This window comes from Neophocaena asiaeorientalis, unplaced genomic scaffold (assembly GCF_003031525.2).
Source record: "Neophocaena asiaeorientalis asiaeorientalis breed wild unplaced genomic scaffold, Neophocaena_asiaeorientalis_V1.1 scaffold232, whole genome shotgun sequence".
In the NCBI taxonomy this organism is placed as follows: domain Eukaryota; kingdom Metazoa; phylum Chordata; class Mammalia; order Artiodactyla; family Phocoenidae; genus Neophocaena; species Neophocaena asiaeorientalis.
This window is the reverse complement of record NW_020175672.1, coordinates 390,890-418,142: the sequence shown is the minus strand read 5'-3', so window position 1 is coordinate 418,142 and position 27,253 is coordinate 390,890. Positions and strand designations below refer to the sequence as shown.

The 27,253-nt window shown below is 47.7% G+C and overlaps 3 protein-coding genes across 11 annotated transcripts in view; 2 read left to right on the top strand and 1 right to left on the bottom strand.

The window, feature by feature from the left end:
- Positions 1 to 21,235, top strand: part of RNF121 (ring finger protein 121) — an 81,748-nt gene extending 60,513 nt beyond the window's left edge. The window contains exons 5-9 of the mRNA XM_024731811.1: positions 2,516 to 2,623; positions 5,409 to 5,529; positions 17,411 to 17,544; positions 18,211 to 18,312; positions 19,885 to 21,235. Coding sequence (XP_024587579.1) covers positions 2,516 to 2,623; positions 5,409 to 5,529; positions 17,411 to 17,544; positions 18,211 to 18,312; positions 19,885 to 20,005 — 586 coding nt within the window. The 3' untranslated portion in view covers positions 20,006 to 21,235. The remainder of the gene's footprint in view (positions 1 to 2,515; positions 2,624 to 5,408; positions 5,530 to 17,410; positions 17,545 to 18,210; positions 18,313 to 19,884) is intronic.
- A 137-nt stretch (positions 21,236 to 21,372) lies between these two features.
- The window catches only part of IL18BP (interleukin 18 binding protein), a 14,452-nt gene continuing 8,571 nt past the window's right edge, over positions 21,373 to 27,253 (top strand). The window contains exons 1-6 of one of the 3 annotated variants that reach the window (XR_003001326.1): positions 21,373 to 23,571; positions 23,947 to 24,153; positions 24,808 to 24,931; positions 25,015 to 25,162; positions 25,395 to 25,593; positions 25,741 to 25,942. Coding sequence is in view for 2 of the 3 variants with exons in the window: in XM_024731812.1 (XP_024587580.1) it covers positions 23,550 to 23,571; positions 23,947 to 24,153; positions 24,808 to 24,931; positions 25,015 to 25,162; positions 25,395 to 25,502 (609 nt within the window). In the remaining variant the exon portion in view is untranslated. Of the gene's footprint in view, positions 23,572 to 23,946; positions 24,154 to 24,807; positions 24,932 to 25,014; positions 25,163 to 25,394; positions 25,682 to 25,740; positions 25,943 to 27,253 lie in introns of those variants that run through there. The other 2 variants (XM_024731812.1, XM_024731813.1) reach the window with 2 other exon arrangements.
- The window catches only part of NUMA1 (nuclear mitotic apparatus protein 1), a 75,396-nt gene continuing 74,181 nt past the window's right edge, over positions 26,039 to 27,253 (bottom strand). For all 7 annotated transcript variants that reach the window (XM_024731807.1, XM_024731805.1, XM_024731806.1 and 4 more), the window contains 2 exons: positions 27,160 to 27,253; positions 26,039 to 26,767 (listed from right to left, as the gene is read on the bottom strand). In XM_024731807.1, the coding sequence (XP_024587575.1) occupies positions 26,756 to 26,767; positions 27,160 to 27,253 (106 nt within the window). In that variant the 3' untranslated portion in view covers positions 26,039 to 26,755. The remainder of the gene's footprint in view (positions 26,768 to 27,159) is intronic.

Below are 27,253 nucleotides of genomic sequence, written 5' to 3'. Positions count from 1 at the left end.
AATTTTCCAGCAAACAATACTTCCTTCTTTGGTCACAAAGCAGCCCCTGCCTGTATACATCTTTTTTCTTTTTTAATTAATTAATTAATTTATTTATTTTTGGCTACATTGTGTCTTCGCTGCTGCGCGCGGGCTTTCTCTAGTTGCGGCGAGTGGGGGCTAATCTTCGTTGCGGTGCATGGGTTTCTCATTGCGGTGGCTTCTCTTTTTGTGGAACATGGGCTCTAGGCACCCGGGCTTCAGTAGTTGTGGCGCGTGGGCTCTAGAGCGCACACTCAGTAGTTGTGGCACGCGGGCTTAGTTGCTCAGCGGCATGTGGGATCTACCCGGACCAGGGCTGAAACGCATGTCCCCTGCATTGGCAGGCAGATGCTTAACCACTGCGCCACCAGGGAAGTCCCCTGTATAATTCTTTGTATTTCCAAATGCATTTCTCATTTGATCCTCCCAACCAGCTTGTGAGGTCATTTAATATCTATACTTGACAGAAAAAAAAAGAGATTTTCTCATTTATTCATTCACTCATTCAACAAGCACCTGCTATGTGTCAGGCCCTGTGCTGAGCACTGGGGATACAGAGCTGGAAAAGACATGGTCCCTGTCCTCAAGGAGTACTTGGTTTAATGGAGGAAATGGACAAGAAAGCAGCTGTTTTAGTGCAGTTGGTAAGTACTGTGAGACACGTGTGTACAGGTTCAGGAGATCCTAAGAGAAGAACCGGCCAGCCTCAAGAGTTGTGACTATCCGATCCAGTTTTCCAAGTTGCAACTTGCTCTTTTTCCCATGCCTCTTATGTTCCACTTTACTACAAGCCTTTCTTTGGCTTTCTGAGTTTCATTCTACAAAGTAAAATTTATCTGCAAGGTGAGGTCAGTGATCTAGAAGCCCCTCTCTGGCTGTGGTAGTTTACATTAAAAGCCAGTATAGAATATACAGACTCTGGAGCCAGATGGATATGGATTGGAAACCCCAGCCCTGCCAGTTGTTAATTATATGACCCCTATGACTGCACGTTTCTCAGCCTTGAATTCTTTATCCCTAAAAATGTGATAATAATTGCTACCTCTGATAATAATTGCTACCTCATATAGGGTAAGAAAAAGTATAATAAAGCATGTTAAGAGTCATCGAGTAACATTTTCAACATCTAGCTAAGATGACTGAAAATGTGTCTATAACATGGGAGGTTTTTGATAACAGTAACAACTAGCATTTGATAGTGCTTTACAATTACAAAGTACTTTCATAAACACCCACTTATTTCATAAACACCCATTTATTCATGCAGCACTTATTGGGCATGTATTATATACACCAGGAAATTATATACACTATGTACAATCCAGTGAGAAAGGTGGCAGGGGGTTCCTGTTTTAGAAATAAGTAAACTTGTCTCAGGTTGATATGACTTATCTGGGGTTACCCAGCTACTAAACCTCACTTAATCCAGGTTCCACCTAAAATGCCACATCCTTTCCACTGTGTCTCAGTCCCATCTGATCAGTACAAACCCTGGATAATGGAGCTCTCTGTGGTCTTTGAGGGCAGACACTGCAAGGTGTTCGGGTCCCTCCGCCAGCCTGAGAAGCCATCGCCCCTTGTTTAGCCACAGCAGGGAGGCCCAGGCAGGGACCTTGAGCGTTCTCCCTGAGGCCCAGCAGGGTTGGCAGTAACCTACTCAGCTCTCAGGAGCCAGGCAGATTGCTAAGTTACTCCTTAGCTCTCCTCACAGGTAGAACAGTGGCTCCTGATATCAGGGACCTACCTCCATAACATTTAAAAGGTTCTGGTACATTCTGGGAACCATCTTTCCTCTCTGATCCTAGTTGCAGTCAATCAACCAGATTCCACACTGCTTTTCATTGGATCCTAGGGAGCATGGCTCCTCCTTCAGGAGAATCACACAGCCCCATTCTACCGCACCCCGCCCCCATCACGCACACACATCCAATTCAAGGGTATTCGTTGAGTGCCTCCTTCCTTATCCCTTCTCCTTCAGGAAAAAAAATAAATTCAGAAGCAAACTCATTAGATATATTTCATTTTGTTATTATCCTATGGGTAGGAGTGAAGCAGTATTCACATTAACCATGCCCAGTTACAAAAGCCTGTAGCTAATTCTACCTTCTCTTCATCTTCCCTTGAATCCTCTTTCCTGATAAGAATACCTGTTTCTTTCTGAGCACAGCTGTAGTTACTAATTTTCACTTCCTCATCCAACTAACCTGAATTTGAGATGACATACTTATCTGAGGTCAGCTGTGTACTTTCTTTGTTTGAGGTTGAAACTTCTCTTTTCTTCCCTTGGTCTGAGACCAGGAAAATACAAAGCACTAGCTCCCTGGTATGTGGAGGTGTTTCTGCAATTGAGGGAGTGACCAGCCTTGCTCAATAAAAGTCCTAAGCAAAGAGCCTGATGTCCCCATTGATGTGAGAGTAAGGGATTCTGGTGATCCAGAGGCTCTTAGGCCAGTCTTTCTGTGTCAGCTTTACTAATTTTTTCTCCTTTCTCCAGGTTGGTTTATAAGTGGTTCCTGCTGATCTATAAAATCAGCTATGCCACTGGCATCATTGGCTACATGGCTGTCATGTTTACCCTCTTTGGTCTTAACTTGTTATTCAAGTGAGTACCCTTTGCTTTTGTTTTTGCTAGTGTCTGGGCAGGAGGGACTGGTGAGATGTACCTTTGTTCCTGGGACAGGTCCTGAGTATGAACAAGGGGAACATGGCACCTAGGATAGGAGACTTGGCTTTGGAGCATGGGAGGATGGGTGGGCCTTCCATGATTTGTGCTGGCAAAGAGAAAGGAATGTCTGGATAATACAGAGTTAGAGTCTCAAATCATTGGTTGTACTTTCCAAGAATTTATATTTTAGTGGGAAAGTATAATAACAAAAGTAAGCATAATAATGATTATAGCCAGTTACTCATAACTCCATCACCCCAACAGAACCATTTTCCTTTTCCATGTGTGTATTGTTTACTGTAACATCCACTCTACCTGAGTGGTCTTATGTTCAAGGAGAGTAGGAGTTGGCAAACTACATCCTGTGGGCCAAGTTGGCCTACCTTCTGCTTTTATAAAATAAAAATATTTTACTGGAACACTCATATTCATTTGTTTACACATTGTCTATGGCTGTTTTTGCAGTAAAACAGCAGAGTTGGATAATCGTGGCAGAGACTATATGGGCCACAAAACCTAAAATACTTACAATCTGGACCTTTACAGAAAAAGTTTGCCGACCCTGGACTAGACAGTTGAACTCATGGGACACAGCTGGCCACACCTGGCAACAGATCCACCTAGAAAGATACAAGACAGGAAATAGCAGGGCAGCGTCTGCAGGAGTCCTCACAATAGTCCCAGGGCTGAGATATGAGGGAGTGAGACCACACAGATGAGTGTGGGAGCCAGCCAGGCCCAGAAGACCTACTTCTCCAAGGAACACATCAGGTTTAAAACTCTCCCGGTCCAGATGCAGTGTTCTAATCGCAGGTCAGGTTTAATATATAAGCATTGCTACTTTGTGACACAGCTGACGTTCCACCTTTAAGAGATTTCTCAGGAAACAGAGTTAACCTGTGGACTTTTAAGTCCTGCTCCATTGTTGGTCACGTAGGTTGTTTTTTCAGTGCAGCGCTGTCACAGATAACATTGCAGAGTTGCTTCCTAAGGGTACATGACCAGGAGTGGAATTCTGGCTGTTGCTTCATATTGTCATAAGCTTTCCAAAAGGTCTGTATCAGCATACAGGTTTCCTCCACCCCCAGTTAAGGCAGAAGCCAAGTAATCCTGGACTCTGGGACTGGAGGGTACAGTGAGTAAGCAGGGCAGAAAAGGGTAGAAATGTGGTATCCACAGCTGTAGGTTGTGGATTGGAACAATGCATTGAAGCTAGAGATTTAGGATTCAAATTTCAATTCATGACCACTGGCCTCTTCCCCAAACCAGGTATACTGTAGGCAGGAATCTCTGAAACTGAAAGGAATAAGTCCTACTTTATATAATGAGAGGACACCCATGGAATTCTTTCTTCCAGGGGTAGTACAGGCTGAAAGAATAAACAGGCTCCACAAATATTTACAGGAATTTATCAGTGTAGAGTCAACACATCTCATCAAAGAAAACCAAGGTACTTCCAGATATCTTCCTAACCTGGATGGTTAAAAAAAGTAAAAACCAAGATTCTCTATTATATTTTAAAGGTATTTATTCTAGAATTACAGTTTCTTTTTTACTTTGATAAACTGTATAAGGAGGAAAACATAATTGAGAATCTTGACCATTTTTATGCTACTAATCAGGTTAATTGGTGTAAGATCATGACGTCTAGTTAGTAGGTTAAATGTTATAAGATTGGTGGGCAAATTCAACTTTCTAAGCTAAATGTAATTTACAACTTTAAGTGAACACGTACAATTCTTGGTACAAATGTTTTAACAAAGGTAGTTTTCTATAATAAACATTTAAAGACTCAAGTTTGCAAACTGTTGGTCCCTGGAATTACTAAAACAAACTTCCTAATATTATAGGCCTATTGTCCTTAGTAAGGAGACTTACCAAAATTTAACTTTGATGACATGATACAGAATATGTATAGATGCAAGTTAAAATTTTATGGTAACTGGTATGTGTATATTTACTAACTTTATCTTTGTTTTCTAAAGATGTGGTTGGCAAACTTCTTTATAAAGGGCCAAATAATAAATATTTTAGGCTTTGTGGGACAAAAGGCAAACTCTAGGATGGTATATAGGTACTTATATAATGAGAGAAAACTCCTCCCTTGCTCCACCCTGTTTGCCTGGGTGGCCTGTCTCAGATGGTGGACGTACTTTGTGTCCACTTGCCATCATATGAAACATTCTTAGAAGGAGGGGCCTGATGGAGGTGGGTGACCCCTGGGATCATTTTCACTCTGCTCCAGTGACACCCAGATCCTGCTGTGCCCTTCCCTCCTTTTGAAGGGCTCAGCTATTTCAACTTGGGCAACTGGCTGGAGGTGAGGCAATTCAATAGTGAGTTGCTAACTTCCGGTCTGAAAATTCCACTGCTTAGTGTGTAGCAGTTGCCAGTAGTGGAGTCCCCAACATATAGGTGCCAACTAGGGAGCTGCAAGCATGGTCATCAGTCAGAGGAGGCAGGCACTGGAAACAGAGTGGGGAAGTGAGCAGAAAGGGATACCCTGGCTTGGTCTTCACAGCTCCCAGTCCTAGGCTGTTCAGGTGGTACCCACAGGTCATATACAGACAGGCAACAGGCTGGATTTGGTTTTAGTTTGCCAACACTTGCTCCAGCTATTAAAGCTTCCAGCTTTAGACGCTGCCATTTGTGTCCCAGAGTAGTAATCCAAAGTAGTTGCATCTCAGGGCAGGCCTTACAGGCCATGCTGTTTCCCTTACAGGATCAAACCAGAAGATGCCATGGACTTTGGCATTTCTCTACTCTTCTATGGCCTCTACTATGGTGTTCTTGAGCGGGACTTTGCAGAAATGTGTGCAGACTACATGGCATCTACCATAGGGGTGAGTTCACTTGGGCTCTTTAATACTGCCTCCTGCCACCTCCAAAGAGTTCAGGATAGCATCACTTGTTTGATGGAAGAGATAAGCCATACAAAATCCTTCAGGATGTGAGTGGTATGTATGGAGGTTCCTTCCTTAAAATTTGGAAAACCGATCTCAGATGTACCCTGGAATTTTTAACTCTAAGCTATTATAAGAATCACTTTACCCCACAGGAAGTTAAGAGTCACTCAACAGATACTTATTTAATGCCTCTGTCTAGTGACAGAGATGGGTATTAAAGTAATAAAAACACAAATAAATTATATATGATACTTTATGATATTATATTATTAAAATTATAACTTTAATAAATATTATGAAGGGGAGGTTCATGATACTATGAACAAATATAGTCATGTCATTTGACCTAGTCTTGGGGCTCAAAGATGGCTTCCCTGAAGATGTAACTATTGAGCTGACCTGAACAATGAGTAGAGTTAACCAGATGAAGTGAAAAGTGAAATGTATACCAGGTAGAGGAAATAGCATGTGTAAGAGGCCTGTAGTGGGAGAAAGGGTGAGCATTTTAAGCAACAAGGCTCATGTGGTTGTAGGGCTGAATTATAGTGGAGGTGTATGGAGGAATAATCAAAGGCTAGGCTAGAAAAAGCCGTAGAGGCCAAATGAAAGATAGTGATTTTTATACTAAAAATACTAGGGGGCTAAGATAGAAAATGACGACATCAGATTTGCACTTTGAAAAGATCATTCTGGCTGCTTGGATAGAGAACAGATTGGAGAGGGGTCCACAGATCAGAGTGACCCACTTAGTCTTTAAGAGACAATTGCAGTAGTCTGGGCAAGATGAAGGTAGCTTGGATTAGGGTAGAGATGGTGAAAAGTGAGAGAAATGGACTATTGGAGAGGTATTCTGGAGGTAAGGTTGACAGGACTTGGATATAGATTGGTTCTGGAGACTGAAGGAAAAAACATGAAGGAAAGAAAGGTAGGTATCAAAGCTGACATTTCTAACTCAAGCAACTCCTTGGATCCTTCACTGAGATAGGAAATGCTGCAAGAGGACCAAGTGGAGACCATGCAGAGATTCTTCAAGCTTAAAATATAGGTAAAGTAACAGCCAGTGTAAGAAACCCAACTCAATATCCTTATATCTTTTTTTTCAAAATGTCTGTTGTTTTGCTGTTTGTAAAAGTAATACATTCTTTTTGTAATTGTGTGAACAACACAGAAGTGCTTCCCATCTGAGTATCATCCTATTAGACCCAGCCATAAAAGGGAATATTTCCAAGTTTAATAGACATTTCTCCAGTTCTGTGCTGAAATAAGTGTGGTTCTGTCTGATGAGTGGTGACTGAAAGGCATTCAGAAGTTCTTGCTACTTCTGAGGTAGTAAGAGGTTTGGCAGGTTGGAGAGAAACCCTAGGAGAATGTCAGGGAAGCAGGTTCTTTTGGAGCATCCAGATACCAGTCCTAGCTTTTAGGCAGCAGATATCAGTAGAGACCAGTTGAGAAGTACATGAAAGCTTGGCACTGACTTCATATGAGGCACCTCAGGAACTCTTGCTGAGTCTGAGGCAGTTTTGCAGGTGGGGGCCTATTGGCTGTGCGAATTTGTATGTCACTGCTACTGTGATCTCATTCATGCCACGGGCTGGTAGGCTTAGGGCAATTCACATTAAGCAAGAGACTCAGCTATTATTCTTGGGGAACATTAATCAAGTACAGTTTTAGGTCTAGGACTTTGTTTCTCAGTATCCTGGGACTATTTTTATTTTTCCTGTAATGGATCAAATTGAAAACAGTGTATTGGGTCACTTTATAGACAGCCTATTAGATTCTTTTCTGAACAGCTGTCTTATGTTTTAGCAATATTTCACTGTCTCATCTATTTGTGTAGACTTCAGCTCTTCCTTTAACCAGTTCACTCCCCGAAGAGATTTCCACACCCTAGATTGTCTAATTAGTAACTTCGCTTTCAACAGCAGAGATTGTCTAATTAGTAACTTCGCTTTCAACAGCAGAGATTGTCTAATTACTAACTTCACTTTCAACAACAACTGTTCACTGAGACTGCTTCTGTGGCACAGCCAGCTTTTCAGAGAATCCCTCTAGTGATTTCTTTTTCTTCTCGTTCTGTTTTTACAGGACCAATTCTCTGATTTTCCCAGGTTGTTACCAACTTTATCTCAAGGTTATTATCAGCTGCCAGTTTAAGCATAGCCTTTATTCCCTCAGGTGGGGGTCCCTAATAACCAATCTACAGAATCCCTTTCCTGAGCTCAGAATTGATCCACAAGTTAGCTTCTCCTCTGGGAGATAGAATTATTAAATTGGCCTCCTTAAGATGCAGTTTGAGCTGGGCCACTTTCCGTGCTCTTGGGAAGAATTATTGGGTGCTGCAGTGATTATAAGTGATAATCCCTCATAAGATAATTCCCTAATAATGATAAATTCCAGCTTCACCAAGAGACCTGGTGGGAGAATTTCTCGTTAGGGTGGAGAGTGCCTCAAACACTAGCTCCTGACCCCTCATACTCTCCTTCCTTTTATGGGATCTCACTAGATACCCCCACCACTCCACAATAACAGTCTGTCCCAAGGATAAACCCACATACCTCCCTGTACCTCTTAGCACAGAATCAAACAGTCACGTCGGACTTTATTAAAGGGTTGAGGATGAATAACAGGAAAATAAACTGTGAGTATTTGAATGAGGTTGATCTGAGTTATCAGGCTGCCTGCTTTCCAGGGTTTTCAGACCCTGCCTCATCTAACTCTCAGCCTACCTCTGTATACTGGGTGTCATCTTAACACCCACCACCTAGAATCCACATCTGGACAATACAGTCCTCCAGATGCCTAGACCTAAAGCCTGTGTTCCTGACAAAAATGATGCTGCCCCTCCCCTATACCACAGGGTATCTTACATGAGGATCTACCTCTTCCCTAGGTAATTGACATTGAGAATGGCTTTCCTTTTCAGAGGAGCCACTCTATCCAACTGTCTCTTTCAGAGGAGTCATTCTGAAAACTATCCAACAGAATGTGACCTTGCTGATCCTGACTATAGACAAGCAGTTTGCTGTTTCCCCAGGTTCCTGTCTTGGGGGTTCATAGGAAGACTAGGATAGCTTGTGATAGTACTGGGTGAGTCACCAGGAGTTAACGCATTTGTTGTTTTCCAATACTCTTAGCAAATATTGCTGAGACTTAGAGACAGGCCTTCTGCTAGGGCTCAGGATGCCAAGAGATTAGACCAGGCAGGAATATGGGAGAAGAGACTCCAACATGGGATAAAGGGATAGATTGCACCACCTTGGAGTGCTTTCCAACCCTGAGAAATCCAAGACTGTTATTTCTGCCCATGTCTTTGGTCAAGTGGGCCTTGGTCTGCTCAGGAACACCTGGGCCCCTGAGCCACAACAACCTGAATTTAAAGAATATTGCTGGCCTTGAAGCCAAAATCTGATCAGTGCTTTGGGGAGGGCAATTTGAGGAAGCCAGGAGACTCCAGCTTTCCACGCATTCGTTGGCCGACTCATTATTTATTCAAGCAACAGTTATTTATCAACCATCTACAATGTACAGAGTGTGACTGAGTGTAGCCCTTACTAGCACCACTGCCCACTTTCAGTAGCAGCCCTAGTTGTTTTTTTTTTAATTGTGGTAAAATACACGTAACATACCATCTTAACCATTCTAAAGTGTACAGTTTAGTAGCATTAATACATTTACATTGTTCTTCAACTGTCACCATGGTCCATCCATAGAACTCTTCATTTTGCAAAAGTGAAGCTTCATACCCATTAAACAATAATTCCCCAATCCCCACTCTCCCCAGCCCCTGGCGACAATCATTCTACTTTCTGTCTCTATGAATTTGACCACTCTAGGTGCCTCATATAAGTGGACTCATATACAGTATTTGTCTTTTGTGACTGGCTTATTTCGCTTAGCATAATGTCTTCAGGGTTTACCTATGTGTCATGTGTCAGAATTTCCTTCCTTTTTAAGGCTAAGTAATATTCCATTGTGTGTATATACCACATTTTCAGTCCTGGTTATTTTTTGTAGTCTTTTGTATGTTCTGTGATCACAGCTTCTATCCCAGAGAGTCAAAGTAGATTTTGGAGCTGTTACCAGGTCAGAAACTAGGTCTGATTCATCTCTTGGTCTACCTCTGGGAGTAGTTTGACCTAAAAAGATCTGTAATTAATTAATTTCACAATTCCTAGAAATAAAACCATGATGTTTTATAATTGTATTAACAAGCATTCTCAATTCCTTTTACACCATTCTGCACTACTCTTTTTAGAGTAGAATAGCTCTTTGTTTTGCCTCACTTGGAGAAATTTGTAACTGTTTTGTTGAGTCAGGTCGATTCAAGGGAATCATGGATGGTGTCTGTGTTCTCCAGCTGGTTACTGTGAGGTCATAAGCTTGTGACGGCCAGACAGTCTAGTTTCCATTCACACCCAAAAATCATGTTGGGGTGGGGTGGAGGTGGGGGAGTGGGGGAGTGGGGGATTGTGAAATAAGCTTATTTCTGGGGCTTCCTCCTCCGCGAGAGTGATTGGGCAGGCAGGGTAGTAACACATTGTTTATGCTGCATTGGGCCAGGTGTCCTGCCTCACATTTTCTATCTCCTGAGCAAATTGCTGTGCCCCAGATTTACTGCTTCCTGGATCCTCAGCAGCCCCAGATAATGTGAGGACAGGACTATCTGCTCATTCACCTGACTTGAAGTAGTAGAAAGAGCCAGGAGGTTAGAATCAGACAGACCTGGTTTCAAATTCTCCTCCACTTTTAATTATCTGTATACGCTTGAGCAAGTTGCTTTACCTCTCTGATCTTGTTTTCTTAGCTGTAATAATATTGCCAGCCTTATAGAATTGTGGTAAGGAACAAACGGGTTAATGTCAAGCACTTTGCAGAGTAGCTTGGCCCATGGTAAACACTCACATCATGATCATGATCATGATGATGATAGCTACCATTTATTAAGTACCTACTATACAGTCCTGCTGTGCTGTACGACCATGTATTTTATGTCTGTAATCACCTGGAGCACAGGGTCCTTATAGAATTTGTCTTTGTATCTTCATCATACTCAACACACAAAGCAAGACATAAGACAGATCATCAACCATGAGTAATTGCCAGTTCTCTCTTAACGCCATCTATTGTCTGAAGCCATCTTAGACCACTCTGTGATATGGAATCTCCTCCACTATAATCCTGGAAATGGGTATTTTATTCAGTTTTTCAACAGGTATTTCTGAAATCATCTACTTGAACTGACTGGGAGCCAGGTCAGCCCTGCCACCAGCCCTCTCTGGCCTCGAGTGAGGCTTTCCTCCTTGGGCATTAGTCTCCTTACTAGTCGAGGGGGTGGCCCAGAAGAGCCCACTAGGCTTTCATGGCACACATTTCCTGTGATGGTCAGTGGTGTGGATTAGAACTCATACATCCTGAGCGCCTACTACATGCGAGCTCCTGTGCTGGGGTCTTGTGTGTTTTCTCAGTGTGTCTTCCTAATACCATGTGAGGCCAGGAGTAGTGTTCCTGTCCTACAAAGGAGAAATCTGACTCTGTTCATCTGAAGAGCTTACTCTCCCACTTTGAGTAACCTGTTTCAAACCTTCTGTACTCTCAAACCTCTCACATCCCTTCCTTCTGTCCCTTCGTTCTCTGCAGATGACCTCACCTCCTGTTTACCTGAGCAACTAGAAACCAAACAGGAATCCCCACAATTCCTGACACCGTATCTACAGATCTGCTCCTGTTTGCATCCATCTTCTCCTTCCCTCCAGTAACAGTGGAATAAGTGTCCTTTCTCCCATCAGAGGCCAGCCCTACCTGTGCTCTGGATTCCACACCTCCTGCCTGCTCAGGGACCCGATATGCTGTTGACTTCCTTTCTCTCCCATGACTTCACCTTCTCCCTCTACTGGGCTCTTTCCATTAACGTTCTAAGTGTTCTTTTTCAAAAATGTCCTCTTTTTGACCCACTGTCACTTCTAGCTACTGAGCCATTTCCTGTCACTCACTGTTAAACTTGTAGAAAGTTCCTGTTTCCTTTTTTATCACCTTTCACTTATCCTTGGCCCATTCTAACTGGCCTCTGCTCATGCCCTTCTTCTGAAGTGACTCTTACTCAGGTCACCGGTGACTCTGTGTCACTCATTCTGGTGGATTGATTCTGATCTCAGCAGTCATCAGCACAGTTGACTCAGCACTGCTTCCTTCTTAAAAAGGTTTTCCCCCCCTTGGATTTTGTGACATTACACTGTCCTGGTTTTCTTTCTGTCTCTCTGGTATTTTCTGTCTCCTCTGTTAACTTTCCATCCCCTTAAATGTTATTGTTCCTCCGAGCTCAAGGCTAAACCATCTTCTTTGCTCTTCACCTAGGTATTTCCCTTTTCTTCTTCCACGGCTTCCAGATCTCTAATCCAAAACTCTCTTCTGAACTCCAGACCTTTACTGTTCAGCTGCCTCTGGTATCAACAGTCTGTTCACTTCTCTCAATTTTTACTGCCATCAAATTAGCCCAAGACATCACCTTAGCACAGGCCTCCATACAGCATTTAAAGAATTGTAACTGTCTCTTAGCTGGTCTCTCTGAATCCATTTTGGCCTCATCTCCAATCCATTTTTCACACAGTCAGGCTCCGGACGCACAGGCTCAGCGGCCCTGGCTCACGGGCCCAGCCGCTCCGCAGCATGTGGGATCTTCCCAGACCGGGGCACGAACCCGTGTCCCCTGCATAGGCAGGCGGACCCCCAACCACTGCACCACCAGGGAAGCCCCAGAGTGCTCTTTTAAAATATGAGTCTGATCATGTTACTCCGTACTTAAATAAAGCCTTTAGATGACTTCTCATTTCAAGTCCAGGATCCTCCATGTAGCCCATAAGGGCATTAGGTTCCTTTCAGTTTCTCAAGTGCACCAGGTCCTTCCTGCTCCAGGCCCTCCTCTTGTCACTTCTGCCTCTCTTCATCTTACTAACTCCCACCTATCCTTTACCTCAGCCTAAAATGCCACTCCCTTGATGACCTAGGTTTAGTTAAACCCCTTCATTGCAGCGTTCTTTGATAGCCCTTTTAATGCCTTTTAAATAATTCTTATTTTAGCCTTTTAAATAATTAGTTCTCATATAAATTAAAAAAAATTTTTTTGAGGTATAGTTGACTTACAATGTTGTGTTAATTTCTTCTGTACAGCAAAATGACTCAGTTTTTTCATATTCTTTTCCACTATGGTTTGTCACAGGAAATTGAATACAGTTCCCCGTGCTATACGTAGGACCTTGTTGTTTATCCTTGTTGTTTATCCATCCTTTATATAATATTTTGCCTCTGCTAATCCCAAACTCCCGTTCCTTCCTTCCTCTATCCCCCCTACCCCTTGGCAACCACAAGTTTGTTCTCTATACCTGTGAGTCTGTTTTTGTTTCATAGATACATTGATTTGTGTTGCATTTTAGATTCTACATATAAGTGATACCACATGGTGTTTTTCTTTCTCTTTCTGACTTATTTGCTTAGTATGATAATCTCTGGATCCATCCATGTTGCTGCAAGTGGCATTATTTCATTCTTTTTGATGGCCGAGTAATATTCAACTGTATACATATGTACCACATCTTCTTTGTCCATTCATTGGTTGATAGACATTTAGGTTGTTTCCATGTCTTGGCTGTTGTAAATAGTGCTGCTGTGGACATAAAGGATGCATGTATCTTTTCAAATTATAGTTTTGTCTGGATATATGCCCAGGGGTGGGATTGCTGGATCATGTGGCAACTCTATTTTTAGGTTTTTTTTTTTAGTGTTTTTTTTTTTTTGCGGTACGTGGGCCTCTCACTGCTGTGGCCTCTCCCATTGCGGAGCACAGGCCCTGGGTGCGCAGGCTCAGCGGCCATGGCTCGCTGGCCCAGCCGCTCCGCGGCATGTGGGATCCTTCCAGATCGGGGCATGATCCCACGTCCCATGCATCGGCAGGCGGACTCTCGACCACTGCGCCACCAGGGAAGCCCAATACTTATTTATTTAATGTCAGTCCCCCCTAGCTCTAGGTTTCATGAGGACAGAGGCCAGGTCTGTGTTTTTCCAGCATTCTAGCCCAGGGACCCAGTCCAGTGGCTGGTACTTAGTAGATGCCCAATATATTCTGATGGAAGGAAAGAAGAATTTGGGTGGCTTGCTCAAGGTCATCAAGATAGTAAGTGACAGAGGATGGAAATGTGGTGCGTCTAATCCTGACAAATTATGTGGCCCCTTGAGCCCTTTCCACCCTGAGGCATCAGGCTCTTGAGGTTAAACTGAAATCTGCCTCCCTGTACTTTACCCTACTCAGCCTCAGTGCCTCCTGATACAGTCTCTGTGGGTTCTGCAAACCGCAGGGTTGCTGGGCCCTTCCTGACTTGACAGGCTTACCTGATAACTTTGTTGAAAATTTGTGGGATTTGACCCTGCCGGCCTGTTGCCACATTAGCTTGTGGGGAGAACTCCAGAAGCTAGGGGCCTAATAGACATTTTCCTGGGCATCCCTCCTACTCTCATTACCTCATCTAAGTTCTCTTGCATCCTGTATCCCTTGCCCCAGTGTCTTGGGGCAGAACTCAGGGATGATTTGACGTAAAGCTCTTCCTCAGAGCTCTCACCCATCTCCTGAGTTGAGGTGTTCCCACTTATTTCACTGCCAACGCTGTGGGCCAGAGTGAGTGGCCATGTTCCTGTGCTGCATGATTGTGCAGGGACTCAGTGCCAGAGCTGGACCCAGACTTCTTGGCCTATTTTCTCTCTGTTCAGTTCATGTGCCTAGAAATTCTAAGCCAGACATATTTCAGAGCCATAAGCCTCTTGAGCGCTGGAGAAGTGTTTCTCAGAGGTCCCCTCAACACTAACATTCAGATTCCAGCTTTGGAGAGTTGCAGTTAGTGGGCTTCTACAGGTTTGGCTCTGCCCTAACTCTTGCTTATCCTTTTGCACTCTCGATAAACATATCAGAACCTTTTGAATTACTGGCCCTCAGTGAGCTAAGTAGCTGATCTTTCTGCAGCATTCAGCAGATGTTAATGGACGTCTTGGGTAGAACTTGGGTTAGGAGTCAGAGGGGCTGGGTTCTCGTCACAGCTAGTTTCTTTGCTTTCTGGGCTTTGGTTTCCCCAGGGACGGGGCTGCTCTGGTGTTCTGTGATAGTAACGAGTTCACCTTGAGCCACTTCAGACAGTTTTGTAAGATGGTGAGGTAGGGGTGAAGGCAGGAAGCTCTCTATTCATGGATTCTTGGGGTGGTGTGGCTCTACCTTCTACGCTTGAGGACTCTTGGGAGTCAAGCGAGCCCATTTCTTATAAGGGCAGCTTGGAGTCAGAGATGCCTCCATGTTGAGCAGAGGTTCTGGCAGGTGTAGCTGTGTCTGATCTGGCTGTCACCATCCTCCTTACTCCCTATCCCAGCACTTGTATGCCCACCCCTCCTCCACTGCTATCCCTCACCCAGCTTCAGGGCTGTGGCTTTTTCAGAAGGCAGTTGCTTGGAAATAAAAAACAGAGCAAACCCAAGTTAAGAAAATACAAAAAGGCTAAGTATAATCTATTTCCCTTATAGGTACAGATAAAATTGTAATAATAAATGTAGAATCCTGTCTAAAAATTCATTTTACAGTTTTGCAAGATGTGAAGTTCTGGAGATTAGCTGCACAGCAATGTGAATATACTTATTAACATTACCGAACTGTATATTTTAAAATAGTTAAAATGGTAAATTCTGTGTTATGTGTGTTTTACCATAATTTTTAGGACAGTGCAAAGAAAAAAAAACAATAGGTCTTAGACTATATCAACAAATAAAATTCAAGTCTTTTCTCCTTGGGGTGAAGGGGAAATGCTCTGTAGCTATTTAACAATAATAAACCACAAGGAAAGTATGCAAAATTTGGAATTTCTTTTTGGAGCATGGAATTGGTTATCCATTGTGATTAACCATGGTAATACATAATCTTATAAAGTATGAGCATACCTCGTTTTATTATGCTTTCCTTTATTGCGCTTCGCAGATAATTGTGTTTGTTTTGTTTTGTTTACAAATTGAGGGTTTGTGACAGCCCTGCATCAAGCAAGTCTATCAGCACCATTTTCCAACAGCATTTGCTCACTTTGTGTCTTTGTGTCACATTTTGGTGATTCTTACAATATTTCGAACTTTTTCATTATTATTATATTCGTTATGGTGACCTGTGATCTTTGATGTTATTATTGTAATTGGTTTTTTAGACATAATGCTGTTGCACACTTAACAGACTACAGTAAGTATAAACATAACGTTTACATACACCGGGAAACCAAAAAATCTACGTGACTTGCTTTATTGTGGTGTTCTGGAACCGAGCCCTCAATATCTCTGAGGTTTGCTTGTAATATATGTTCATTAAGGAAAATTTGAGTACAGAAAAATAGGCAAAAGAAAAAAAAAATCACCTATAATCCTACTACCAAGACATCACTGGTGTGAATATTCTCATACATTTCCTTCTGATCTCTTGATAGATTTGGATTGTCTTTACATATATATGTACCAATAATACTGTGCCTCCAATTTTGTACCCTGCTTTTGACACTCAGTGTTATATCTCAAGCTTCAGTTAACCCACCACCTCTCTAGTCCCTTGAGTATAATTTATTGAGGCATTCTTCTATTGTTGGTCATTTATGGTTATTTCCACTTCTTCTCTTGTTTTTGATTTTTACTATTTTTTAAATAAAATATATGTAATATAAAATTCACCATTTTAGCCATCCTTAAGTGTACTGTCTACTTCCAGAATTTTTCATCACTCCAAACAGCGACTGTGCCCATTAAGCAGTAACTCCCCATTTCCTCCTCCCACCGCTGGTTACCTCTAATCTATTTTCTGTCTATGAATTTGCCTTTTGTAGATATTTTATATAAATGGAATAATATACAATGTTTATCCTTTTGTGTCTTATTTTACTTAGTGTAATATTTTCAAGGTGCCTGCATGTTGTAACATGTATCAGAACTTCATTATTCTTATGACTGAATAACATTTCATTGGAGGGATAGACCCCATTTTGTTTATCCATGCTTCTGTTTCCGGACACTTGGGTTGTTTACACCTTTTGGCTATTTGTGAATAATGCTGCTATGAGCATTGGTATACAAGTGTGTGGTTAGTCTCTGTTTTTATTCTTTAGGAGTATGTACCTAAGAATGGAATTGCTGTGTCATATGGTAATTCCACATTTAACTTTAAGAGGGATTGCCAAACTCTTTGCTTCTTTAATTATAAATAACACTTAAATGAGTATCTGTATGCATGAAGCTTTTTTGATATTTTTACTCCTTTAAACTCCTTAAGGTGAAATTAATGGGTTAAATGGTGTGACAGTTTGAGACATCATGCCAAATGCTGTCCAAAAGGGTTGAACCTCTTTTGCTTCTGCCACAAGTGTCTGAGAATGCCCTTGTCACCAAACCAGCATTGCACCAGATGTTTCACTGTTTTGAATCTTGGAGAAGAGATGTTGTCCATCTCTGATGGAACCATAATCTGGCTGCACAGTGGCTTCACTGACGTAGTTCCCAATCACCATCTCTGAGCCCTTCTTTTTCCCATTCTCCTTGTCCCTGATGCTGACTCTCCCAGTCTTCAGGTCCTATCAGATCTGACTTCCTTTCACCCATCTGCCCAGCAAAGATGAGGGCGATCTGGTGTATGAGATATTCTCTAGCTCTGGGGACTCCCCCTACCATGTCACCTCCTCTACAGAAGACCTAAGGCCTTTGTGGTACCTTCCCACTTTGGCTGATTCTCACGTCTTTTCTGTCTTTTCCTCCTGCTCTTCTCTCCCAGTTCTACAGTGAGTCGGGCATGCCCACCAAACACCTCTCGGACAGTGTGTGTGCCGTGTGTGGGCAGCAGATCTTTGTGGATGTCAGTGAAGAGGGCATCATCGAGAACACGTATAGGCTGTCTTGCAATCATGTGTATCCTGCCTAGAGCTCCTGGGCCACGTCTCTCTTGCCACGTGCACACTCCAGTCAGGGAGGGAAGGGTGTGGTCATGACCCTGGGCGTGCTGTCCAGACCTTTGAGGCCCTGGGCGTGCTGTCCAGACCTTTGAGGGTAGGGGAGTCACAAGAAGCAGACATTTGGGTGATGTCCTCTGCTAGGGAAGCCAACCCCCAGGAGTAGAAACGGCTGCCTCCTTTGCTCCTTCTCACAGACGGGAGCCACTCTTACATGTAGCCTGGCTGGATCAGAAAGGAGCCGGCAGCTGCACTAGCTGCCCTGAGACTGGGTCAGTCACAGGGGAGGAACACCCTCTAACTGGCGCCCTCAGTTTCAGAATCAAATCTGCCTGAATAGCACTTGTGACATTTACCACGTCCTTACTCAGCTCCCATTCTGTACCATGTGTTATCTCCGTTTTGCCCCATAACAGCCCTGTAAGGCAGAGTTCATTATCCTCACTTCACATATGACGAAGCAGGGTCAGAGAGAAGGGACTTGCCCAAGATTATACAACTGATAAGAGGTGAAGCCAGGATTTGAACCCTCCTCCAGAGCTAGGGCCTGGGCACCTTGAAGACCAGCATGGGGTTGGAGTGCCATCCTGGCTGCCCACCATTTCCCTTGACCAGTGGTGCTCAGATTCCACGAGTTCTGTATCCGCGGCTGGTGCATTGTGGGAAAGAAGCAGACGTGTCCCTACTGCAAGGAGAAGGTAGACCTCAAGAGGATGTTCAGCAACCCGTATCCTTTGTTTGGGTTCTTTTTGGGAGTGGGCAGTGGTAAGAAAGTACTGGCCTGCATCCGGGTGGGTGTTGGGGCCCTCCGTCCTGCCCCCAGCCTGGCTGCTGCCCACCAGTCCATGCAGCTTGTGGTCTCGGGAAGTGGGTGGGATGTGGGGCAGGACCAGCAGCTCAGCTTCTCCTCTTGGTTCAGGATTCCTCAAGGGTAAATCGGTGGTGATAGCAGCTACCATTTACTGCTTGCTTACTATGTGCCTGGCACTGTGCTAAGTGCTTTACTCGTATTAGCTCACTTGATTCTCTAGAGCTTTATGACCTGGGTAATATTATCCTCGTTTTACCAGTGAAACAGTTTAAAGATTGAATAATTTGTTCAAGGTGATATAACTAATGGGTTGTGCCTTACCTGTGACAGGCAGGGCTGGAGACCAGCTCTGTGCCTGTGCAGGACCTGCAAGGTACAGGGAAGGCGGGGACCCCTGTCCTCATCCACCTGAACACAGGACCTGTGCTCCTCTGAGCTGCCCCTCCCTACCTGACCAGCCCTCCCCACTTTGCCTTCAGCCTCCGCTTCCTCCCTGCAGCCTGTCTGTCGGAAAGTACCCAGCCACTTCTTTGGCCACCCCCGCCCCCCCCCGCCTTTCCCCTGGGATCCAGGGACTTCTCCCAGCTGCCCTTCCTCTCTGTGCCAGGGTTCCCTGTCCCCTGGACACTAGCTGGGCCGTGCGGGGCCACTGTGTTCCCCTTTAAGGTTCCTTGCTTGGTTCTTCTAGGGTCTAGTTCAGGAACAGTTTAGTAACTCCATGGTCAAGCTCAGGGTTGGGGCTTCCCTTAGTTCTCAGGACTGGGCCCGGCTGTGCTTTCTGATGCCTTCAGAGGGATTCCCCATAGTCTCATGAGGTTCAACCTGTGCTTTCCCCGGAGCTGGTTTCCCAGGCTCCCCCTCCATGTCTTGCCCGGCAGTTAGCTGTAAAGTGAAAGGAAGGGACTTATCTCCAGGGGCCGCTTGGCCTCAGTAGGGCCTGGTGCTCAGTGCCCTTGGGTGGGGATTCCTTAGAGCCTTTGCCTGGGGTTATCCCCTATGACCAGCCTCTTGCTCTGCCCCCTCATGCCTCTGTCCCGAGACTCAATTCCTTCCTTGACCTAGAAAACCTCTCATTTTGGACAATCCAAGAACCTTTGGGTTACCTTATCCCACTCCCTGCCTCCCTGATGCCATCATCACCCATAATCTACAGCAGTCTCGGGCACACTGGCGGTCCAATCTTAGAAGGTTATGCGGAGCCCTGTCTGTATGTTGGTCATGGAGAGCTTAGTTTCACCCCTCCACCCTCTCCCGCATCTGTCCGATCTTCTGCACTGGTCCTCTCTGCCCTCCTGCCCCCATTCTCTGGGTTTAGCCCTGCATTCCAACATATAGGGGCTGGGTGGGGCTTTCTAGAAAGCAGCTTCCTTTCTCTGTAGGCCCATTTCTGTGGAGCATCTGGAAAGTGTAGGTAGACCCTCTCACCCATCCCCTAGACCAACCTTAGCAACTCGAACACGTAACCTCTTTTCTTTGACGCAGTGACAGCTGGGAGAGGCCTCATGTCATGTACGGGCAACTGCTGGACTGGCTTCGATACTTGGTAGCCTGGCAGCCTGTCATCATTGGCCTGGTGCAAGGCATCAACTATATCCTGGGCCTGGAATAGTCAGGAAGAAGAGCATCCACCCACCATGGACCTCAGGGCACTCTCCTCCTTGCCCTCCAAGACCTCCTGGGTGGGAAAGACTCAAAGGGGCACTCGGGCCACTCAGGACCCCTCCGGCTGTGTCCGGGCTGGGGAGGGATATGATGGAGAGCCAGCAGGTGGGGCTGTCAGCAGTGGGGGGATTTTTAAAAGAAAACTATTTTGATGAATATATTTAAAAACCTTTTTTATTGTGGAGCATAGGAATTGCCCCAATTCCTCCAGGCCTCAGCCTCTCTGCTTGAGCAGGGCAGGAGCAGAGCCCCAACATTTTTGGTGTAAAGGAGCCATCTCTTCTCTGGCCGAGAGCCCCAGCCCACCTCCCCTTCCTTCCGTATGTGGGGCTTGAGCCTGGTACACTCAGTGTGGAAGAGCCAAGGAGCTCCGGCCAGTGCCACTGATGAGCACTGAGGGGTGAGGTGTCCTCCGTCCTCCCTGGCTAAGGCCACAGTTGGGCGTTGTCTGGCTCCGTCTTCCCTGTTGGGGGCCGTAGGCTGGTGGAGACAAGTGGGACCTTGTCATAACTTTTGCAGCAAGGGAAGCTCTAGGACCTCGGAATTCACGGGGGATTTGTGTGGGGGTGACCAGAGCTGTAGCAACTTGGGAACCTCCCACTAAGTGGGGCTGTACTCAGCCAAGAACAAAGACCATCTATACATAGTTGGGCCACAGGGGTTACTGCTGGCAGCGGTGATTGAGGGCCGCTTGTGCAAGCTGATCCTCTGCCCAGAAGTGGTGACATGTGCTGAAGGCCACTGCCACATCACTTCCTTCCCTGAAAGCCGGAGAGCGTGTGTGTGTGTGTGTGTGTGTGCGTGGTAGAAGAACTATGACAGATGTGAGACTTCTTCCTGTGGTCAGACATTGTTCCCTTGAAGCTGCCAGGGGATTCCCAGCCCAAGGAATATCCTCATGTCAGCCTTGTCATCCATGAGTCCTGCCTGGGCCTGGCAACACAAGTGGTGAGGTGGGTGGGAAGAGGGTCAGGCCCAGGTTAAGTATGGGCTCTGAAAAGGGGTTCCAGGTAGGCCCCAGCTCTGGTCCTAGGAATTTTGAAGGAAATGGGAGGGCAAACGTGGTCCTTCCGTGCTGGGTTCCTAGGGAATATGGCCCTTCAAGTGCAGTAAGAACCAAGCAGGATCTTGTCATCCATTCTGAATAAAGCTCCGTGAGCTGGGTTGGAAAGCTGAACATCCATCTTGCTTTTCTTCTTCCCACCTCTTTCCCTGCAGTCCCCATGGGTGCCTGGCCCTTGCTGCCTCTTGCTCTTCCCATTTGAGAGCCGGGGCCTGGGGATGGTTGGCCCTGCCCAACACCCCTGAGCAAGGTGGAATGCCGGGCTTTCGTCCTGTAGCAGAAGGTGCCCTGCGCCATCGCTGGGGGACTGTCCTCACCATCTGAGGTCAGTGCCCTGCCACCACCACCCCTCTCGCGGATCACTCTCAGCTTTGGCTTCTCTTACCCAGCCGTGGCTTCTGAGGTCTGCATGCCAGTGGGCTCATCCTCAGAGAGTGGAATGGCGACAGGGAGCATCACTTTTGTCCCCCGTACCCCTGCATCAGGCTCATGTGAGAACCGAGGCCAGGCTGTCCAAGGTTGTCTTTTCATACTTCAACAGTCCTGAGTCCCATGACCTCCCAGCAGCCCGACTCTGACCTTGGTTACACTCACAGGTAGAGTCCTGCCTCCTCTCCCTCGCATCCCCACCCACTTCCCCAAAGGACTGTGTCTCTGAAGTCCTGGGCAGCTTTGCCTCCTGACCTAACTGCTGGAGACACTGGTGTTCCTAGGGAGGAGTTTCTCTGCATATAACAGCACAGAAGCTCCTGGGGCAGGCGGTGGGGGAGGAACTGAGAAGATGAAAATGTCAGCTAGAGCCCTGGAGAAGAGGAGTTGACTTTTAGTCTCCACGTCTCATTGGGAATGAGTCGGGTTTTTATACATACACACGCACACGCATACGACACGCACACAAAACCCTTGGGATTGCAGCAGTGTTCGGACACGTCTTCCAAACCTAATTCCACCTCCTGGCCTCCCTGGCTCTGTCCCCAGCATCCCATCCTCCTGATCCCAGACACTTGGATCTGGTCCTTCACAGTTGCTCGAGCCAGTGCTGGATACGTGCCCTCTTACCCTGGGAAGCACCCTCTCCTCCTCTTAGGTCCAGTGCTCCAGCTTGTGTTCCAAGTGCTCGGCTAGTCTGAGAGGTTCCTGCCCACAAGGCCTGGAGGTGCTCTCAGTGTAGCTCCCATGGTGTGGCTCACGTGGGGCCAGACGCAGCTGAGCTGAGCTGTGGAGCTCCAAAAACGGGGGGTTCCGGAAAGGAGGGTTTTTCAGGGCTTCCTGTGAACCAGGTAGGGGGAATCTAGACTTCCTGGTGAACTTAGATCTGTAGCTCTGGCCAAGGGGCTGGGAGGACAGAAGTGAGAAGGATTCATGGGAGTGATGGGTGGTCATTGGGTTGCTGGTTGGAGGGAGGTGGGGAGCCTGAGAAAGGCCAGAATGTGGATGGGCTGGTGTGACATGGAGTCTGAAATGGTCAGAGTGATCCAGCTTGGGGTCTCCAGTGACTAGGAGAGTTGTCCCTTTGAATATGGTGTGGCTGTGAAGGAAGAAGCAGGAGGCCTGTTCACGTAGAAGAGCAAAGGTGGACACCGAAGTCCTGACCGTTGGCTGGGATGGAGGAATTCATGTGTGAGAGACTCTTTCATTGGTTCATGCCCTGTGTGCCCCTGGGAGGGTGGGCCTGAGGAAGGTTAAAGACCCCAGGCTGATACCATCTAGAAAGCAGGGGGCCTGGGAGTTAGCAAGAAGGTTACTGGCCAGTTCCTGGCCACTGTGAACTCCGGCTCAGGAAGAGGCGCAGTGTGCAGGAACCTTAAGGACTGGGGTCAGACTGCTGTCATGTATGTGTGCCTTCTCTTGGTAGCCAGAGCCTGCTCTAGATTCCCTGGTTAAATAAAAGTGAAAGTGAAATAGAAGGGAGAGGTCAGTGCTTTCGCAGAAGGATTTCACTATATTCTGCCCTTCCCAGAACCAGCTCTGGCAGTGGAGAGAACTTTACCTCCCTTTGTGACTAGGTAAGTCCCTGGTCCTCTTTGGGCCTCAGTTTCCATGCCTGTAATGAAGGGGTTAGATTGGACTAGTAACCAGTATAATGTTGATGGTAATAAGAGCTAGGGTGGGGATCCCCTGGCTTTGTTTTTAGGGGCTGGAAGAGCTCTAGCCTATGCCCGATGCCAGTCCTCCAGGAGTTGTCACAGGTGGACAGGACAGAGTAAATAGCAGTGCCTGACAGCCCACTGAAAAATTAGAGGTAGGGAGGGGCTGTGGAGTCCACAGGAAGAAGGCCACACGTATGCCTGGGATCTAAGCAAGCCACTCAGAAGACGTGGGAGCAGCAGTTTTTCACCATCTCCTCCCCCGCCTCCCCCAGAGAGGAGGAAGTTGTCACAGATATATAGATCCAGGCGTGCCAGCTCCTGACACACGCATCACGACCATGAGACAGAACTGGATTCCAGGTGGGACCTGGGGCTGTGCACGTGCAGGTGGAGGGGTGGGGGGCATCCTGAGACCAGAGTGGAGCCATGTGGCTGGCCCTGAGCCTCACCCCCAGGTGGGCTCCCCTCAGCTGCTGTGCTGTTGCTTTCGGCCTCCGCCCGGATGCTGTGGCTCTGGCTCCATTCCAAGGTTTCCCTGTGCTCCATTCAAAAAGGGCCAAGAGGTGGGGCTTGAGGAGTTCTTCTGCCTCTCCCGATCCCTGGGCAGAGCCCAAGAATCTCTGCCAGACTTACATCCTGGCAGCAACTCCCTCTCTAGCCAACATCCGAGCTAGGATGCTGGGCAATCCCCGGAGGTCAGACAGCTGCTGACCTCTGTGACTGTCCTTTCTTCAGACCCCAGCCCTCTTTGGGCCCTGCTCCTCTGTGCCCACATCGTCTCCCACCTGGCCAGAGCCACACCTGTGCCTCAGGTCACTACAGCTGCCACTGCCTCAGCTGGGATCGCAAAGGACACCTGCCCCTCCCGGCCCCCAGCGCTCCCGACAGCTAAGCAGTGCCCAGCATTGGAGGTGACCTGGCCGGAAGTGGAAGTCTCACTGAGTAAGGAGCCATTCTGATGGGAGCCCAGGAGGGCACGGTGGTCATAGGGTGGGCTGAGGGCACGGAGGCACCAAGGGTGGGGTTGGTTTCTGAGCACCTGTCCCCCAACCTTCTGTCATGTAGCCCACCACCAACCAGGTCAGCTTGGCTGAGCACTGACTTCCTCTCCCCGCCAGCATCGCCATTGTGGCACAGGGCTCAGCTCGCAGCTCCCAAGATGCTCCCTGTCAAAGGGGACGGAGAGGATTCAGACAGAAGGAACAGTCAGCGGACTCCCAGAGCCTTGACTGCAGTGGCTGCAAGCCCAGCCCCTCCTCCCAGAGCCCACTTGCCCTCTGGCCTCCTCAGAGGAGCGGTGGCCTACTGGTGCTGTCTCCTCAGCCAGGGCTCCTAGAGTCACTGGAGCTGGGTGCTAGAAAGGGTCATTCTGAAAAAGAAAGGTCAGGAGTCAAGGACCTAGACCAAGGACCCGTCCCCAAATTCCTCCTACTCAGCCGGGATCCCCTGGTAGATGACCGCACTTCTCTTAACAGACTCTCCACTCCAGGTTCCTGGATCATGGCAGCTGGGAAGCTGGGCAGGGTGGGCAGGCCACAGCGTGGCAGAGGGGAGGGTCTGCTGTACAGTCGGGTTAACAGCCACACGTGTCCCTAGATGGAACGCTGACCTTGTCCTGTACTGCCTGCAGCCGCTTCCCCCACTTCAGCATCCTTTACTGGCTGGGCAACAGCTCCTTCATCGAGCACCTCCCGGGCCGGCTGCGGGAGGGCAGCACCAGGTGAGGGGCGCGGCGATGAGGCCGGTGGGAGGGAGGCCTCCTCCTACGGTCTTCTCATGGCCTTTCCTTCTCTTCTGCTCCAGGCGGGAGCACAGGGGCACGAGGACCCAGCTGTGGAGGGCCTTGGTGCTGGAGGAGCTGAGCCCCGCCCTGCGAGACACCAACTTCTCCTGTGTTTTCTCAGATCCTGGGCAGACTGCCCAGCGTCACCTCGTCCTGGCCCAACTCTGGGTGAGGAACCCGAGGGATGGACTCCAGGGACAGGAGGAGCTCTGCTTTGGCGTGGGGAGGAAAGGGTGGGCTCTGTCCACAGCAGCCTCCAGCTAATGCCCACCAATTCCCCGAGCCTGAGGCGGAAACTAAAAGGAACAGGATTCAGGCAGGGGAGGCGTGGCCTGGAGAAAAGTGACAAGGGATGTCCCTCCCACCTTGGCCCTGATCCTTGTTTGCTTCACTCCCCCAGGCTGGGCTGAAGACGAGCGTACCCCCGACACAAGAAGCCCTGTCCTCCAGCAAGTCCCCTCAGCCTCACCATCCTGATAATGAACCCCAAGCTCCAAAGCCTGGTTGAAATGCCACCTCTTCGTTGAGGTCTACACGCTCTCAGCCCAGGCCACACTCTGCATCGACTTAACGTATTTGTTTCGACTGTCCCAGGGAAGGTATGCGGGGAGAGGCTGCTTCTGACCCATAGCTGTATCTCTGTCACCCCAGCAAGACCTACGACGGGTGCTCATAAATGATCTTCAGTGGTGGTGTACTGATGTCTGCCCATTCATTTATCCTTTTGGCCATCATTCTACTCACAGAACGTGGCCTGTCTGAGGAGGGAGTGTGGGAAGAGGAGAGAGAATGCCACTCAGAAGCTACAGACAAAACCAGATTCAGGGGACACAGGCCCTCAGAAGAGAAGAGGCCAGCCCATAATGCTCCTCAGGAGCAGAGGCCAGAAATGGAGTGTGGGAAGATCCTGTGGCCTGAGAAAGGCCAGGAGAAGGGATCTGAGAGAAGGTATGTGGGTCTGGAGTCTCCACAGGGACAAAGGTACGCTGTTCTAAAAAGCCCAGGCTTCCCTACTTTTCCCACACAGATCAAGGCGTCTCGGCATTCAAGGGAGAAAAATAGACTTTATTTACAAGTAATAACATTTAGAAAAGATCCATCCCTGGCCCTTAAAAACCTTCCCATCACTCCAAATCCCACCCCAGTGAAATCTGGGGAAGGAAGGGGATGAGCTGCCACTGAAGGCTGCCCCCCGCCCCCATCCCCCACTGAGGCACAGGGCCCATTTCTCCTGGAAAAGAGCATCCTTTGGGCAACTGTGCCCTTGGGTGGATGGGAGCATCTGGGGGTGGGGCGCTCCCACTAGGTCAATGCCCAGTCCTGGACTTCAAAAGCAAGGGCCCTTGCTCGGCCCAGCCACCAGGAGCAGCAGGGACCAGGGCCTGCTCCTCCAATGGTCGGTCCCTTCTAGATCCAGAGGCTGAGAGGACTGACTGGGCCCAAGGACCCTGCCACTCAAAGCCAGCCCCAAATCTTGTTGTGATGGTGCTGGAGAAGTGACTGCTCTAAGAAAACATCAGGAGGTGAGGCAGGGAGAGGACCCAGACTATCCAGGCTCCGGGCCAACTCTTGAGGACACACCTGTTCACCTGGCGAAGGTCCGGGTACCAGGCCGGGGTGTGGGCAGGCGTCACTGTCTATAGGGGTTTGGCCACTGCTGGCCTGGGAGCTGAGAGAAGGCACTGAAAGGGACAGAACAAGAAGGACCAGGCGAGGGCAGCATCAAGGACACAGGTGGGGCCACTCACTGGTGCCGGCTCTTTATTGCTTTGCCTGGAAGAGAGAGAGACAGTCACTCAAGTGGAGGAGACTCGGTGCCCGGCTGCACCAGTGGGCTGGGGAAACCCCCCTGTCCCCCCACACCCAGACTAGGGTCCCCTCCTTGGTGTGGCCCTGGACCCAATCTACCTTCAGGTTACCAGTGGCTGGCTGTGCCTAAGCAGCTCTGGGTGCTCTCAGGAGAAATGGAGGCGTGTCCTCTCCTCCATAAGGAGCAGCTAACCAGGCCGGGAGCACCTGCTCTCAGCCCCCTGCCCTCCAGCAGCCTAGCTCAGCCCTGCCTGGAAGCAGCCCCTGGGGTGGCTGGTGGGGGCTGGGGGGGGTGCCCATGCTCCTACCAGGTTCCTAAGAGCCGAACCCTCTCCCTTCCCTGACAGTGCCTCCACCTTGCCCTTGGCCCGAGGGGTGGCAGTGGCAGCGGCGATGGCGGCAGCAGTGGCGGCACTGGCTGTGGTGGTGGCGATGCGAGGAGAGCGGCGG